Source organism: Pseudophryne corroboree, chromosome 4 (genome assembly GCF_028390025.1).
Source record: "Pseudophryne corroboree isolate aPseCor3 chromosome 4, aPseCor3.hap2, whole genome shotgun sequence".
Lineage (NCBI taxonomy): Eukaryota > Metazoa > Chordata > Amphibia > Anura > Myobatrachidae > Pseudophryne > Pseudophryne corroboree.
In genome coordinates this window covers 607,542,297-607,559,281 of record NC_086447.1, presented here as the reverse complement: position 1 = coordinate 607,559,281, position 16,985 = coordinate 607,542,297, and the positions used below count along the sequence as shown (strand labels likewise).

The 16,985-nt window shown below is 47.9% G+C and overlaps 1 protein-coding gene across 3 annotated transcripts in view; it reads left to right on the top strand.

Moving 5' to 3' along the window:
- Positions 1–16,985, top strand: part of LYST (lysosomal trafficking regulator) — an 864,675-nt gene that overhangs the window by 526,229 nt on the left and 321,461 nt on the right. For all 3 annotated transcript variants that reach the window (XM_063917604.1, XM_063917602.1, XM_063917605.1), the window contains exon 26: positions 3,039–3,205. In XM_063917604.1, coding sequence (XP_063773674.1) covers positions 3,039–3,205 — 167 coding nt within the window. The remainder of the gene's footprint in view (positions 1–3,038; positions 3,206–16,985) is intronic.

Here is a 16,985-nt window from a genome sequence, read left to right as displayed (position 1 = left end):
GACGGTTGGTAAGGCAGACTTCAGGAAACGATGAGGAGGATCCGTCTCTAATTCCAACCTGTACCCCTGAGATATTATCTGCAGGATCCAGGGGTCTACCTGCGAGTGAGCCCACTGCGCGCTGTAATTTTTGAGACGGCCCCCCACTGTCCCCGAGTCCGCTTGAGAGGCCCCAGCGTCATGCTGAGGTTTTTGCAGGAGCCGGGGAGGGCTTCTGTTCCTGGGAAGGAGCTGCCTGTTGGTGTCTCTTCCCTCTTCCTCTGCCTCGTGGCAGGTACGACAAGCCCTTTGCTCTCTTATTTTTGTAGGAGCGAAAAGGCTGCGGTTGAAAGGTCGGTGCCTTTCTCTGTTGGGGAGTGACTTGAGGTAAAAAAGTGGATTTCCCGGCAGTAGCCGTGGCCACCAAGTCTGATAGACCAACTCCAAATAACTCCTCCCCTTTATACGGCAAAACCTCCATGTGACGTTTTGAATCCGCATCGCCTGTCCACTGTCGTGTCCATAAGGCTCTTCTGGCTGAAATGGACATAGCACTCATCCGAGATGCCAGTGTGCAAATATCCCTCTGTGCATCACGCATATAGATAAATGCATCCTTTATTTGTTCTAACGACAGTAAAACATTGTCCCTATCTAGGGTATCAATATTTTCAATCAGGGATTCTGACCAAACTACTCCAGCACTGCACATCCAGGCAGTTGCTATAGCTGGTCGTAGTATAACACCTGCATGTGTGTATATATTCTTTTGAATAACTTCCATCTTTCTATCTGATGGATCCTTAAGTGCGGCCGTCTCAGGAGAGGGTAACGCCACTTGTTTGGATAAGCGTGTGAGCGCCTTGTCCACCTTAGGGGGTGTTTCCCAGCGCGCCCTAACCTCTGGCGGGAAAGGGTATAATGCCAATAACTTTTTTGAAATTATCAACTTTTTATCAGGAGCAACCCACGCTTCATCACACACGTCATTTAATTCTTCTGATTCAGGAAAAACTGTTTGTAGTTTTTTCACACCATACATAATACCCTGTTTTACGGTATCTGTAGTATCAGCTAAATGTAACGTCTCCTTCATTGCCAAAATCATATAACGTGTGGCCCTACTGGAAAATACGTTTGAATTTCTACCGTCGTCACTGGAATCAGTGCCCGTGTCTGGGTCTGTGTCGACCGACTGAGGCAAAGGGCGTTTTACAGCCCCTGACGGTGTTTGAGGCGCCTGGACAGGCATTAATTGATTGTCCGGCCGCCTCATGTCCTCAACTGACTGTTTAAGGGAAGATAAACCATCACGTAATTCCACAAATAAAGGCATCCATTCTGGTGTCGACCCCCTGGGGGGTGACATCTGCATATTTGGCAATTGCTCCGCCTCCACACCAATATCGTCCTCATACATGTCGACACCACGTACCGACACACACCGCAAACTCACAGGGAATGCTCTAATGAAGACAGGACCCACTAGCCCTTTTGGGGAGACAGAGGGAGAGTCTGCCAGCACACACCACAAAGCGCTATATATACAAGGGATATCCTTATATTAAGTGCTCCCTTATAGCTGCTTTAATATATATATATATAGCCATTAATGTGCCCCCCCTCTCTGTTTTACCCTGTTTCTGTAGTGCAGTGCAGGGGAGAGACCTGGGAGCCGTTCTGACCAGCGGAGCTGTGACAGAAAATGGCGCCGTGTGCTGAGGAGATAGGCCCCGCCCCTTTTTCGGCGGGTTCTTCTCCCGCTATTTTTCCAGTCAGGCAGGGGTTAAATATCTCCATATAGCCCCTATGGGCTATATGTGAGGTATTTTTAGCCTTGTATAAGGTTTATATTTGCCTCTCAGAGCGCCCCCCCCCAGCGCTCTGCACCCTCAGTGACTGCCCAGTGAAGTGTGCTGAGAGGAAAATGGCGCACAGCTGCAGTGCTGTGCGCTACCTTATGAAGACTGAGGAGTCTTCAGCCGCCGGTTTCCGGACCTCTTCACGCTTCAGCATCTGCAAGGGGGTCGGCGGCGCGGCTCCGGGACCGGACTCCACGGCTGGGCCTGTGTTCGATCCCTCTGGAGCTAATGGTGTCCAGTAGCCAAGCAGCAAATCCACTCTGCATGCAGGTGAGTTTACTACTTTCCCCCTAAGTCCCACGTTGCAGTGATCCTGTTGCCAGCAGGACTCACTGTAAAGAAAAAAAAAACCTAAACTAAACTTTCTCTAAGCAGCTCTTTAGGAGAGCCACCTAGATTGCACCCTTCTCGTTCGGGCACAAAATCTAACTGGAGTCTGGAGGAGGGTCATAGGGGGAGGAGCCAGTGCACACCACCTGACCTAGTAAAGCTTTACTTTTTTGTGCCCTGTCTCCTGCGGAGCCGCTATTCCCCATGGTCCTTTCAGGAACCCCAGCATCCACTTAGGACGATAGAGAAATATATATATGGATGGCTGCATCTAGTCTAAATTATTGGGTCAACATTCAAAAGATAACAAATATACATTAAAAAATAAATAAAACTGGTTAAAAATTATTATGCAATGGCCACCATACATCTGCTATATATTGGGGCATCGGGGATATTAAACATGTTTAAAAATCCTGATCCCCTTAACCATGTTAACATAAAGTGGATAATTGGCGTTACCAGGAATATGTAGCATACAAGGTTTGGTCCTTAACATTTTAACCACACTTTTCATACAGCCTATAGTTTACCTCATCTATAGCTGGTAAATTTACTTAATTTAATTTAGTTTTCATTTGAAATGTTGAGAGGTATGCTATAGATACAGTAAGGGACATTTAGAAACAGATTGGAGTGGTATAATTATTTCTATTAATGGCTGCATTTCTAGTCTAATTAGTTTTTTTTTTTCTATGTTACCAAGGAATTCACAAAAAATATTGTTTGTTTAATCTATTGCAGAAGGGATGAAATGAGGAGTAAATGCATGAGTTAGCAAGCCATAGTTTGGGATTTAATTTCTGTAACTATCTAGTTTATTAAACAGTTTATACAATTGATATATTTATGCTCTGTATCTTCTAGTGTTTCCCAGGACGAATATATTTTACTTGCATGTGATTTACAGCAACTGCTGATAGCTGTCACAATACATTCCTGCAGTTCATCTGGATCTCAGTACTTCAGAATTGTTGAAGACATGATTATAATACTTGGGCATCTAAATGAGAGCAAAAATGAAAGGCTGCAAAGTAAGGTCTTGGACTAAATGTATTTTCATGTATGGTATATTATTCATTAATTCATGCAAATTGTGATTTTATGGAAAACCTTTTTTCACAATGCGTATAGTACAGTGTGTCCTAGTCACCCATGTATTAAGTAAGGTTTTAGCAGAGTGCTTGTGTGTGTGTGATAGACGCATTACCTAAAAAACAAATAAAGTTAAACAGTATAATGTTTACACTCTTTTGTGGATGATTTGGATGACAGGATTATTTCAGTGAGGCAGGTGAGGCGCGTCCGAGTAGGTGTCTGAGAGGTGGCAACATTGTACAGAATTTAAAAAAGAAAGAAACACAGTGGATATTTTGTATGCAAACACTGGAGCCTTCGAGTCTAAATATTGATTTTGAGTTTAGTGCTTTTATATAAAATATTTTCTCTTACGTCCTAGAGGATGCTGGGGACTCCAAAAGGACCATGGGGTATAGACGGATCCGCAGGAACCTGGGCACACTATAAAGACTTAAACTGGGTGTGAACTGGCTCCTCCCTCTATGCCCCTCCTCCAGACCTCAGTTAGACTTTGTGCCCAGGAGTGATGGGACACACACTAGGGGAGCTCTCCTGAGTTTCTCTAAAAAGACTTTATGTTAGGTTTTTTATTTTCAGGAAGACCTGCTGGCAACAGGCTCCCTGCATCGTGGGACTGAGGGGAGAGAAGCAGGACCTACTACTTCTTAGTTCAAAGGCTCTGCTTCTCGGGTACTGGACACCATTAGCTCCAGAGGGTTCGATCACTTGGTGCGCCTAGCTGCTTGTTCCCGGAGCCACGCCGTCACCCCCCTCACAGAAGCCAGAAGAAAGAAGCCGGGTGAGTGTTGGAAGAAAAGAAGACTTCAGTGATGGCAGAAGACTTCAGTAACGGCAGAAGACTTCAGTAACGGAGGTAACATGCAGTGGTCAGGCTGCCCTCCATGCTCCCACACACCAACGCACTCAGAAGGTGCAGGGCGCTGGGGGGGAGCGCCCTGGGCGGCATGTTGCTGAGGTTGATATCACTGGGGGGGGGGTCATATTTAGGTGCCTGGGCACAGGGTATGGTCACCCCGCCAGTGTGCTGCAGAACGGGGGGAGTAGCAGCGGTAGCGCTGCCCTCCCTGCTCTTATTTACTGGCGCCTGTTGCAGGGTGCAGGGCACTGGGGGGAGCGCCCTGGGCGGCATATTTCAAAGGGCTTCGCTGGCGGGGCGACATACTTAGGGGGTCGACCGTCGGGTATGTTCGTCCCGCAAGACGGAGGGAGTAGCAGCGGTAGCGCTGCCCTCCCTGCTCCCGTTTACTGGTGCCTATTGCAGGGTGCAGGGCGCTGGGGGGGGGGGGGGGCGCCCTGGGGGCATGTTTTGGAGTGCTTAGCTGGCGGGGGGGGCATACTTAGAGGCTCGGACGCCGGGTATGTTCCCCCGCCAGTGTACCGCAGCGCGCCCCTGCTCCCACACACCAACGGCTTCCGAGGGTGCAGGGGGGGGGGGGCGCCCTGGGCAGCGTTTGCTATATGGCTCATTTGAGGCAATATATACATCCCACCCCCAAGCTCAATATAGACATATTAGTTTGAGCGGGCTTTAGCGTGCCGATTAAGGGCGGAGCTTAGCCCTCACAACAGAGTCAGCGCCATTTTCTGCAGCTCCCCGCCAAAGCCTTGCTTTATAATATGGAGGAGGGGGGGCACAGTGATTTTTAGTGCTATATGGCAGATATATAGCTCTCTGTTTATAATGGACACATAATCCTTGTTGTGTTATGATTTTCAGTGTTTTCCTATATATTACCCACTATCGGTTAGTCGACCTATATGTCGACATGTGTGAGGGCTTGGTTACAAGCTGCTGTGGGGACATTAAGTATTATCAATTTGGTGTTTGTGTGCTTATAAAAGTAGACACGCCATGGGAGACACAGTTGATGGGTGCCCTGTCGGCATCAACGGTATTACTGGGTAAAAAGATTGACAGGCTGTTATGGCCGGGTACCTGTATATGTAATTATAGATATAGATAGTGGGAGTGTTATTGAATTTATATACGCTTCCTTCAGACCCCTCGGGGTTCCAAGGTTGTTATTTTTTACCCGCTTACTATTCCCTGCTGTCGACATCTACTAAGTTTCTGTCGGCCATAACGTTCCTGGTAGATCCACATCTGGGGCATGTCAGCACATTCGGAACACATTACTGTCACTGGGGACCTAACGGGTCTGGACAATCCAATTCTGTATATGTGTGTATATATATATATATATATATATATATATATATATATATATATATATATATATGTATGTATTATATATGCATAGTTAGGATATGTGTGTCATATGGTGTATTATATTATGTATATCCATGGATGCTGATATAATAGTATTTCTTCTCATGTGCTGGTCGCTCTGTTGATTAGGCTCCAGTTCGGCTGTGACGAGTTGGTATTCGAGTCTCTCAAGGAGTCCGAAGGCTTATTCTCTTCCTGACGCGGAGAGATCATTGGGGCAGTCAACTCCTGGTCGACGCGGAGCCCGGTCGTTAAGGATCATACACAGGAAGCTAAGTGATATTTTATTTCTATACCTTGTTGCACTGCATGTACAGGGGGGAGTGTTAGGTTCGGAAAGACATCCGATAAAATTACCTTACAGAGAGTGGGTAAGGTTGCCTCTGTTGTTTATACTCTGTAACATTGCAGCTGGTTGCCGAGTGACGGCGGGATGTGTAACCGGGAAGGTGCTGAGGTTACCTCCAAGAGATACTAGAGGGTCGGTATAAAGCGTTTTGCGATATCTCAGTTCAGTCAAGCTCGGGGAATACCACCGGTGGGTCTAACTTCGTGAGTTAGTCTCCTTCGCAACGGTTGGGGAAGCATTCCTTGTGTAGGATGCAGTCGTTTAATCGTTCGATACCGTTACTTTTTTCTTTTTCTGTGCAGACAGTTGAAGCTGAAAAGGTAAGAATTCTGCAGCCTTGTTTGGTTCGCAGAAGCGGATCTTGTTTGCTGTTTCTAGCGCATCCGCCACACGACCACTGAGTCTATCTGGCTAGATCCCACTCCGGTGGGGTCTCGTCGACTAAGTTTCGGTTAGTCCAGAAATTGTTTAAGACCTGTGAGTTGATTATAGAATCCATAGGGGGACATTTTGAGTTACAAATGTTCCCGTCAATATTTTTCTAATAGATCTTACCGATTCCCCTCTGGTCGTGGAGGTAGTAAGAGACGCCTTATCAGAGGTCTGAGGATCCGGAGTCGGATCAGTTTGATTGTGACAATCCATCATTAGATTCTGTTTATATAGCAGGTGGGTGCGGCCTACGGGGCCTTGTGGTTGACCAGGTCGTATGCCAGAGTGCTTTTCGAGGGTCCAGTTGGTAATGGGGTCCGTGTCTCACCGACACTTGCACCGGAATTTAGTCCTACTGCCCGGGGCTTCGCTCATGTGGTGTCTACTCGGTTCTCACCTTCTAGAGGGAGCTGTCCTGACATGGGACGTATTTCCAGATAAAACGGTCAGGCTGGGAAGTTTGTCTGCGATTAAACTTTTTTTTATTTCAGTAAATGCTTTATTTAGCAGGCGTCGTTCTGGAGTTAAACGACGGAGAGATAACTTTCCCCGGCAGGCGCAAGCTCCATCCGGGAAAAGTACACCCGTCATCGAGAAGTTTCACGGATGTGACAAGTCTTGGAGGACTGCCTCAATTGGATATGTTCGTGCCTTCATCGACGGGAGGCCTCGGGGATGTTGTCCCAGGTCAAGGGACACGCATGCTATGGCAGGCGATGCCCTCGTGACGCCTTGGGTGTTTTCAGTCTGTCTTGGCGTCCTCTAAATTTTCGCTCTTTCGGAGGGTGCTACACGTAAGAAGAACAAAGGTTCGGGCGATCCTCTTTGCTTCGGTCTAGCCAAGGAGGGCTTGGTTTCCAGTTTTTCGGGGTTTGCTCATAGTAGTTCTGTGGCCTCCTCCTCTACCGGTGGAACTGTTACAACAAATTTCGGCCGTGCATCAAGACTTGCCGAGGCTACGTTTGATGATGTGGCGGTTTATTGCCATGTTCTAACCGACTGGGTTTACCCAGTGAGGTCATTTCTGCCCTTCTTCGGGCTAGAAAGGAAGTAAAAGCAACAGTTTACCACTGTAGTTGGCTTATATATATGTGTCTTGGTATGCATCCTAGAAGACTCCTATGGAAGTTTTTCAGCTGGGTTGTTTTGCTCCACTCTTGGCAAGCAGGGGTGGATGCGGGCCTAGGGTTAGGCCCTTTTTCAGGGCAGTTTGGCCTTATAGATATTCTTTATAAGAGCATTAGCCACCTCTCTGGAAGTTCAGGCTTTCGGGACACGTGTAGTGCACATCCACCTTTCATTTGTGCACCATTGACACAGTGGACTCTGGACTTGGTGTTGCGTTTCTAGGGTATCACACTGATTGGAACCTTTATAAACGGTTGCGTTAAAGTTTCTCTCTTGGAGAGTGGTCATGTTTTTGTTCTTGTTTGGACGACCGCAAGGCGGTTGTCAGAAGTAGCGACTTTGTCTTACACGAGCCCTGTTTGATCTTCCAAGAAGATAGAATTGAGAACTCTGATAGTAGTTCTGTCGAAAAGGGTTTTCGGGGTCTATCAAAAGCCTGCCTGGGTTGATGCCTGTGGTAACTTCGGTATTGGCTGATTCAATGTATCTCAATGTAGTCAGGGCTTTGAAGATTTATATCGCCAATTGAGCTCAGTTTGGGGAAACGGAGGCTCTGTTTGTCCGGTATGCTCCCAGCGTGTTTGGGGCGCCTGCTTGTCTACAGGCTGTTACACGCTGAATCTGTGATACGTTTCGCTGTGCTAGTTCTACGGCTGGATTGCAGTTGCCGAAGTCGGGGGAGACCCATTTTACTAGGAAGATGGGCTCTTCTTGGGGGGTTGCCTGAGGTGTCTCGGCGGGTTAACTTTGCCAAGCGGTTGCTGGGTCGGGTTTCAAACACCTTGGATAAGCTCTACAAGTTTGATACCCTGGATGATGGGGACCTCATGTTTGCTTAATCGGTGCTGCAGAGTCGTACGCACTCTCCCGCCCGTTCTGGAGCTTTGGTATTGACCCCATGGTCCTTTTGGAGTCCCCAGCATCCTCTAGGACGTAAGAGAAAATAGGATTTTGGTACCTACCGGTAAATCCTTTTCTCCTAGTCCGTAGAGGATGCTGGGCGCCCATCCCAGTGCGTACTGTGTCTGCAGTTATTGATTTGGTGGCACTTTGTGGTGTTTCTTCTCTGTCAGGTTGTTGCTGACGGTGTTCATGCCATGGCATGTGGTTTCGTATTATTGGTTGGGTTGACACAGGTTGTGTTACCTGTTCTTTCAGCATAGTGCTGTCAGTTTTTCATACCGTGGGCTGGTATTCTGTTGAAGGCCATGTCTGGCGTTATGTTTGTGGTGTGAGCTGGTATAACACTCACTGTGGTTAAATTATAAATTCTTTCCTCGAAATGTCCATCTCTCCTGGAACCAGTTTTCTAACTGAGGTCTGGAGGAGGGGCATAGAGGGAGGAGCCAGTTAACACCCAGTTTAAGTCTTTATAGTGTGCCCGGGTTCCTGCGGATCCGTCTATACCCCATGGTCCTTTTGGAGTCCCCAGCATCCTCTACGGACTAGGAGAAAAGGATTTACCGGTAGGTACCAAAATCCTATTTATTACCTATATGTTATTATTATTAGTTATTGATCTAACATATACGTTATTTTAGACATCACATACATTTAGTAGACGCATTGCTAATTCACCACATCCTTTTAATATTAAAGGGTGTGATTGATTTTTAATTAAAGGACACATTGGGGTAAATTTACTAAGGTCCCGATTTTGACTGAGATGCCGTTTTTTCATCAAAGTGTCATCTCGGTAATTTACTAAACTCAAATCACGGCAGTGATGAGGGCATTCGTAATATTTGGAAGTCCTAGGAAAAAAATCACGAATGAATACACCATCGGTCAAAACGCGGCTGTTTAAGTATGAATCTCGGTCATTTACTAAGAAGTGCAAAGCAAAAAAAAACAAAACACTGCCGTGAAAAATTACAACTCGTAAAAAAGTGCTTAAAAAAAACAGACCTGCTTTTTTTATTCGTGATTGGATAGGCATGCACGGATCCATGAGATCCGTGCATGTATATCAGTGGGAAGGGGTGGGAAAGTGATTATTTTTTCAAAAAAAATTGCGTGGGGTCCCCCCTCCTAAGCATAACCAGCCTCGGGCTCTTTGAGCCGATCCTGGTTGCAGAAATATGGGGAAAAAAATGACAGGGGTTCCCCCATATTTAAGCAACCAGCATCGGGCTCTGCGCCTGGTCCTGGTTCCAAAAATACGGGGGACAAAAAGAGTAGGGGTCCCCCGTATTTTTAAAACCAGCACCGGGCTCCACTAGCTGGACAGATAATGCCACAGCCGGGGGTCACTTTTATATAGTGCCCTGCGGCCGTGGCATCAAAAATCCAACTAGTCACCCCTGGCCGGGGTACCCTGGGGGAGTGGGGACCCCTTCAATCAAGGGGTCCCCCCCCCAGCCACCCAAGGGCCAGGGGTGAAGCCCGAGGCTGTCCCCCCCCCCCATCCAATGGGCTGCGGATGGGGGGGCTGATAGCCTTTGTTGTAAATGAAAAGATATTGTTTTTAGTAGCAGTACTACAAGTCCCAGCAAGCCTCCCCCGCATGCTGGTACTTGGAGAACCACAAGTACCAGCATGCGGCGGAAAAACGGGCCCGCTGGTACCTGTAGTACTATTACTAAAAAAATACCCAAATAAACACAAGACACACACACCTTGAAAGTAAAGATTTATTACATACATGCACACAAACATACATACATACATACATACTTGCCTTATGTTCACACGCAGGTCGGTCCTCTTCTCCAGTAGAATCCAAGGGGTACCTGTTGAATAAATTACACTCACCAGATCCAGGGTCCCAGGCTCCTCGACGCATCCATGTGTAATCCACGTACTTGAATAAAATAACAAAACGGATACCCGAGCCACGAACTGAAAGGGGCCCCATGTTTTCACATGGGACTCCTTTCCCCGAATGCCAGAAACCCACTCTGACTTCTGTCTAAGTGGGTTTCTTCAGCCAATCAGGGAGCGCTACGTTGTAGCACTCTCCTGATCGGCTGTGTGCTCCTGTACTGAGTGACAGGCGGCACACGGCAGTGTTACAATGTAGCGCCTATGCGCTCCATTGTAACCAATGGTGGGAACTTTCTGCCCTGCGGTTGATCTAAAGTGACGTCACCGCTGAGCAGAAAGTTCCCACCATTGGTTACAATGGAGCGCATAGGCGCTACATTGTAACACTGCCGTGTGCCGCCTGTCACTCAGTACATGAGCACACAGCCGATCAGGAGAGTGCTACAACGTAGCGCTCCCTGATTGGCTGAAGAAACCCACTTAGACAGAAGTCAGAGTGGGTTTCTGGCAGTCGGGGAAAGGTGACCCATGTGCAAACATGGGTCCCCTTTCAGTTCGTGGCTCGGGTGTCCGGTTTTTTATTTTAATTCAAGTACGTGGATTACAAAGGGATTCGCGGAGGAGCCTGGGACCCTGGATCTGGTGAGTGTAATTTATTCAACAGGTACCCCTTGGATTCTACTGGAGAAGAGGACCGACCTGCGTGTGAACATAAGGTAAGTATGTATGTATGTTTGTGTGCATGTATGTAATAAATCTTTACTTTCAAGGTGTGTGTGTCTTGTGTTTATTTGGGTATTTTTTTAGTAATAGTACTACAGGTACCAGCGGGCCCGTTTTTCCGCCGCATGCTGGTACTTGTGGTTCTCCAAGTACCAGCATGCGGGGGAGGCTTGCTGGGACTTGTAGTACTGCTACTAAAAACAATATTTCTCTATCGTCCTAGTGGATGCTGGGGTTCCTGAAAGGACCATGGGGAATAGCGGCTCCGCAGGAGACAGGGCACAAAAAGTAAAGCTTTTCCAGATCAGGTGGTGTGCACTGGCTCCTCCCCCTATGACCCTCCTCCAGACTCCTGTTAGATTTTTGTGCCCGGCCGAGAAGGGTGCAATCTAGGTGGCTCTCCTAAAGAGCTGCTTAGAGAAAGTTTAGCTTAGGTTTTTTATTTTACAGTGAGTCCTGCTGGCAACAGGATCACTGCAACGAGGGACTGAGGGGAGAAGAAGTGAACTCACCTGCGTGCAGGATGGATTGGCTTCTTGGCTACTGGACATTAGCTCCAGAGGGACGATCACAGGTACAGCCTGGATGGTCACCGGAGCCGCGCCGCCGGCCCCCTTGCAGATGCTGAAGTTAGAAGAGGTCCAGAATCGGCGGCTGAAGACTCTGACAGTCTTCTAAAGGTAGCGCACAGCACTGCAGCTGTGCGCCATTTTCCTCTCAGCACACTTAACACGCTGTCACTGAGGGTGCAGGGCGCTGGGGGGGGGGCGCCCTGGGAGGCAAATGTAAACCTATATACTGGCTAAAAATACCTCACATATAGCCTCCAGAGGCTATATGGAGATATTTAACCCCTGCCAAACTTCACTAAAGAGCGGGAGACGAGCCCGCCGTAAAAGGGGCGGGGCCTATCTCCTCAGCACACAGCGCCATTTTTTCTCTCACAGAAAGGCTGGAGAGAAGGCTCCCAGGCTCTCCCCTGCACTGCACTACAGAAACAGGGTTTAAACAGAGAGGGGGGGCACAAATTGGCGATATAAATATATATATAAAGATGCTATTAAGGAGAAACACTTATATAAGGTTGTCCCTATGTAATTATAGCGTTTTTTGGTGTGTGCTGGCAAACTCTCCCTCTGTCTCTCCAAAGGGCTAGTGGGGTCCTGTCCTCTGTCAGAGCATTCCAGGTGTGTGTGCTGTGTGTCGGTACGTGTGTGTCGACATGTATGAGGACGATGCTGGAGGAGGCGGAGAAATTGCCTGTAATGGTGATGTCACTCTCTAGGGAGTCGACACCGGAATGGATGGCTTATTTAGGGAATTACGTGAGAATGTCAACACGCTGCAAGGTCGGTTGACGACATGAGACGGCCGACAAACAATTAGTAACGGTCCAGGCATCTCAGAAACACCGTCAGGGTTTTTTTATAAAAAACGCCCATTTACCTCAGTCGGTCGACACAGACACAGACACGGACACTGAATCCAGTGTCGACGGTGAATAAACAAACGTATTCCTCATTAGGGCCACACGTTAAGGGCAATGAAGGAGCTGTTACATATTTCTGATACTACAAGTACCACAGAAAAGGGTATTATGTGGAAGTGAAAAAACTACCTGTAGTTTTTCCTGAATCAGATAAAATAAAATGAAGTGTGTGATGATGCGTGGGTTTACCCCGATAGCAAATATTGGCGTTATACCTTTTCCCGCCAGAAGTTAGGGCGCGTTGGGAAACACCCATTAGGGTGGATAAGGCGCTCACACACTTATCAAGTGGCGTTACCGTCTCCAAATACGGCCGCCCTCAAGGAGCCAGCTGATAGGCAGCTGAAAAAATATCCTAAAAAGTATATACACACAGACGGTGGTTATACTGCGACCAGCGATCGCCATCAGCCTGGAGATGCAGTGCTGGGTTGGCTTGGTCGAATTCCCTGACTAAAAATATTTTATTGATATAGAGCATTTAATAGGATGCATTCTATATATATGTATGCGAGATGCACAGAGGGATATTTGCACTCTGGCATCAAGATAAGTGCGTTGTCCATATCTCCCAGAAGATGTCATGGACACGACAGTGGTCAGGTGATACAGATCCCATACGGCACATGGAAGTATTGCCGTATAAAGGGAAGGAGTTATTTGGGGTCGGTCCGTCGGACCTGGGGGCCACGGCCACAGCTGGGAAATCCAACCTTTTTACCCCAAGTTACATCTCAGCAGAAAAAGACACTGTCTTTTCAGCCTCAATCCTTCCGTTCCCATGTGGGCAAGCGGGCAAAAGGCCAGTCATATCTGCCCAGACATAGAGGAAAGGGAAGTAGACTGCAGCAGGCAGCCCCTTCCCAGGAAAAGAAGCCCTCCACCAGTGGGGGGGTAGTCTCAAGAGTCTCAGCGCGCAGTGGGATCACTCGCAAGTTGACCCCTAGATCATACAAGTATTATCCCAGGGGTACAGATTGGAGAGTCGAGACATTTTTTCCTCGCAGGTTCCTGAAGCCTGCTTTACCAACGGCTCCCTCCGACAAGGAGGCAGTATTGGGAAAAAATTCACAAGCTGTATTTCCAGCAGGTGATAATCAAAGTACCCCTCCTACAACAAGGAAAAGGGTATTAGTCCTCCACACTATATTGTGGTACTGAAGCCAGACGGCTTGGTGAGACATAGTCTAAATCTGAAATCTTTGAACACTTACATAAAAAGGTTCAAATCAAGATGGAGTCACTCAGAGCAGTGATAGAGAACCGGAAAAAAGGGGACTATATGGTGTCCCTGGACATCAAGGATTACCTCCATGTCCAAATTTGCCCTTCTCAACAAGGGTACCTCTGGTTCGTGATACAGAACTGTCAATATCAGTTTCAGACGCTGCCGTTGAATTATCCACGGCACCCCGGGCCTTTACCAAGGTAATGGCCGAAAAGATGATTCTTAAAAGAAGAAAGGCATCTAAATTATCCCTTACTTGGACGATATCCTGAAAGGGACAAGTTTCCAGAGAACAGTTGGAGGTCGGAAAAGAACTATCTAAAGTAGTTCTACGACAGCACGAGTGGATTCTAAATATTCCAAAAATCGCAGCTGTTTTCCGATGATACGTCTGCTGTTCCTAGGAATGATTCTGGGCATAGTCCAGAAAGAGGTATTTCTCCTGGAGGGGAAAGCCAGGGAGTTATCCGACCTAGTCAGAAACCTCCTAAATCCAGGCCAAGTATCAGTGCATCAATGCACAGGAGTCCTGGGAAAAATGGTGGCTTCTTACGAAGCGATTCCATTCGGCAGATCTCACGCAAAAACTTTTCAGGGGGATTTGCTGGACGAATGGTCCGGATCGCATCTTCAGATGCATCAGCGGATAACCCTGTCTCCAAGGACAAGGGTGTCTCTTCTGTGGGGGCTGCAGAGTGCTCATCTTCTAGAGGGCAGCACATTCAGCATTCAGGACTGTGTTCTGGTGACCACGGATGCCAGCCTGAGAGGCTGGGGAACAGTCACACATGGAAGAAATTTCCAAGGAAGTGTGGTCAAGTCTGGAGATTTCTCTCCACATGAATATACTGGAGCTAAGGGCAATTTACGATGCTCTGAGCCTAGGAAGACCTCTGCTTCAAAGTCAACCGGTGCTGATCCAGTAGGACATCATCATGGCAGTCGCCCACGTAAACAGACGGGGCGGCACAAGAAGCAGGAGGGCAATGACAGCAAGGATTCTTCGCTGGGCGAAAGATCATGTGATAACACTGTCAGCAGTGTTCATTCCGGGAGTGGACAACTAGGAAGATTTCCTCAGCATAAATGAATTCCACCCGGAAAAGTGGGAACTTCATCTGGAAGTTTCCACATGTTTGTAAACCGTTGGGAAAGACCAAAGGTGGTTATGATGGCGTCCCACATGAAGCGCCAGGTCTAGAGACCCTCAGGCAATAGCTGGGACGCTCTGGTAACACCGTGGGTGTACCAGTCGGTGTATGTGTTCCCTCCTCTGCCTTTCATACCCAGTGTATGGAGAATGATAGGAAGGAGAGGAGTAAGAACTATACTCGGGGTTCCGGTTTGGGCCAAGAAGAACTTGGTACCCGGAACTTCAAGAGATACTAGAAAGGATCTTGATTCAGCAAGAATCATGTCTGTTCCATGACTTACCGCAGCTGCGTTGACGCCAGGGCGGGTGAACGCCGGATCCTAAGGGAAAAAGGCATTCCGGAAGAGGTCATCCCTACCCTGGTCAGAGCCAGGAAGGAGGTGACCGCACAACATTATCACCGCTTAGGTGAAAATATGTTCCATGGTGTGAGGCCAGGAAGGCTCCACGGAAGAATTTCAACTAGGTTAATTCCTACATTTCCTGCAAGCAGGAGTGTATATGGGTCTCAAATTGGGGTCCATTAAGGTTCAAATTTCGACCGGTCGATTTTCTTCCAGAAAGAAATTGGCTTCAGTTCCTGAAGTCCAGAAGTTGTTAAGGGAGTACTGCATATACAACCCCTTTTTGATGTCTCCAGTGGCACTGGGCGATCTCAACGTAGTTTGGGATTCCTAAAATCACATTGTTTTAAACAACTCAAATCTGTGGATTTGATATATCTCACATGGAAAGTGACCATGCTGTTGGTCCTGGCCTCGGCCAGGCGAGTGTCAGAATTGGCGGCTTTATCTCACAAAGCCATATCTGATTGTCCATTCGGACAGAGCAAAGCTGTGGACTCGTCCCCAGTTTCTCCCTAAGGTGGTGTCAGCGTTTCACCTGAACCAGCTTATTGTGGTGCCTGCGGCTACTAGGGACTTGGAGGACTCCAAGTTGCTGGATGTTGTCAGGACCCTGAAAATATAGTTTCCAGGTCGGCTGGAGTCAGGAAATCTGACTTGCTGTTTATCCTGTATGCACCCAACAAGCTGGGTGCTCCTGCTTCTAAGCAGACTATTGCTCGTTGGATTTGTAGTACAATTCAGCTTGCACATTCTGTGGCAGGCTTGCCACAGCAAAAAATATGTAAATGCCCATTCCACAAGGAAGGTGGGCTCATCTTGGGCGGCTGCCCGAGGGGTCTCGGCATTACAACTCTGCCGAGCAGCTACGTGGTCGGGGGAGAACACGTTTGTAAAATTTTACAAATTTGATACCCTGGCAAAAGAGGACCTGGAGTTCTCTCATTCGGTGCTGCAGAGTCATCCGCACTCTCCCGCCCGTTTGGGAGCTTTGGTATAATCCCCATGGTCCTTTCAGGAACCCCAGCATCCACTAGGACGATAGAGAAAATAAGAATTTACTTACCGATAATTCTATTTCTCGGAGTCCGTAGTGGATGCTGGGCGCCCATCCCAAGTGCGGATTATTCTGCAATACTTGTACATAGTTATTGTTACAAAAATCGGGTTATTGTTGTAGGAAGCCGTCTTTCAGAGGCTCCTTTTGTTATCATACTGTTAACTGGGTTTAGATCACAAGTTGTACGGTGTGATTGGTGTGGCTGGTATGAGTCTTACCCGGGATTCAAAATCCTCCCTTATTGTGTACGCTCGTCCGGGCACAGTACCTAACTGGAGTCTGGAGGAGGGTCATAGGGGGAGGAGCCAGTGCACACCACCTGATCTGGAAAAGCTTTACTTTTTGTGCCCTGTCTCCTGCGGAGCCGCTATTCCCCATGGTCCTTTCAGGAACCCCAGCATCCACTACGGACTCCGAGAAATAGAATTATCGGTAAGTAAATTCTTATTATTTTCATTTACAACAAAGGCTATCAGCCCCCCCATCCGCAGCCCATTGGATGGGGGGGGGGACAGCCTCGGGCTTCACCCCTGGCCCTTGGGTGGCTGGGGGGGGGGGAACCCCTTGATTGAAGGGGTCCCCACTCCCCCAGGGTACCCCGGCCAGGGGTGACTAGTTGGATTTTTGATGCCACGGCCGCAGGGCACTATATAAAAGTGACCCCCGGCTGTGGCATTATCTGTCCAGCTAGTGGAGCCCGGTGCTGGTTTTAAAAATACGGGGGACCCCTACTCTTTTTGTCCCCCGTATTTTTGGAACCAGGACCAGGCGCAGAGCCCGATGCTGGTTGCTTAAATATGGGGGAACCCCT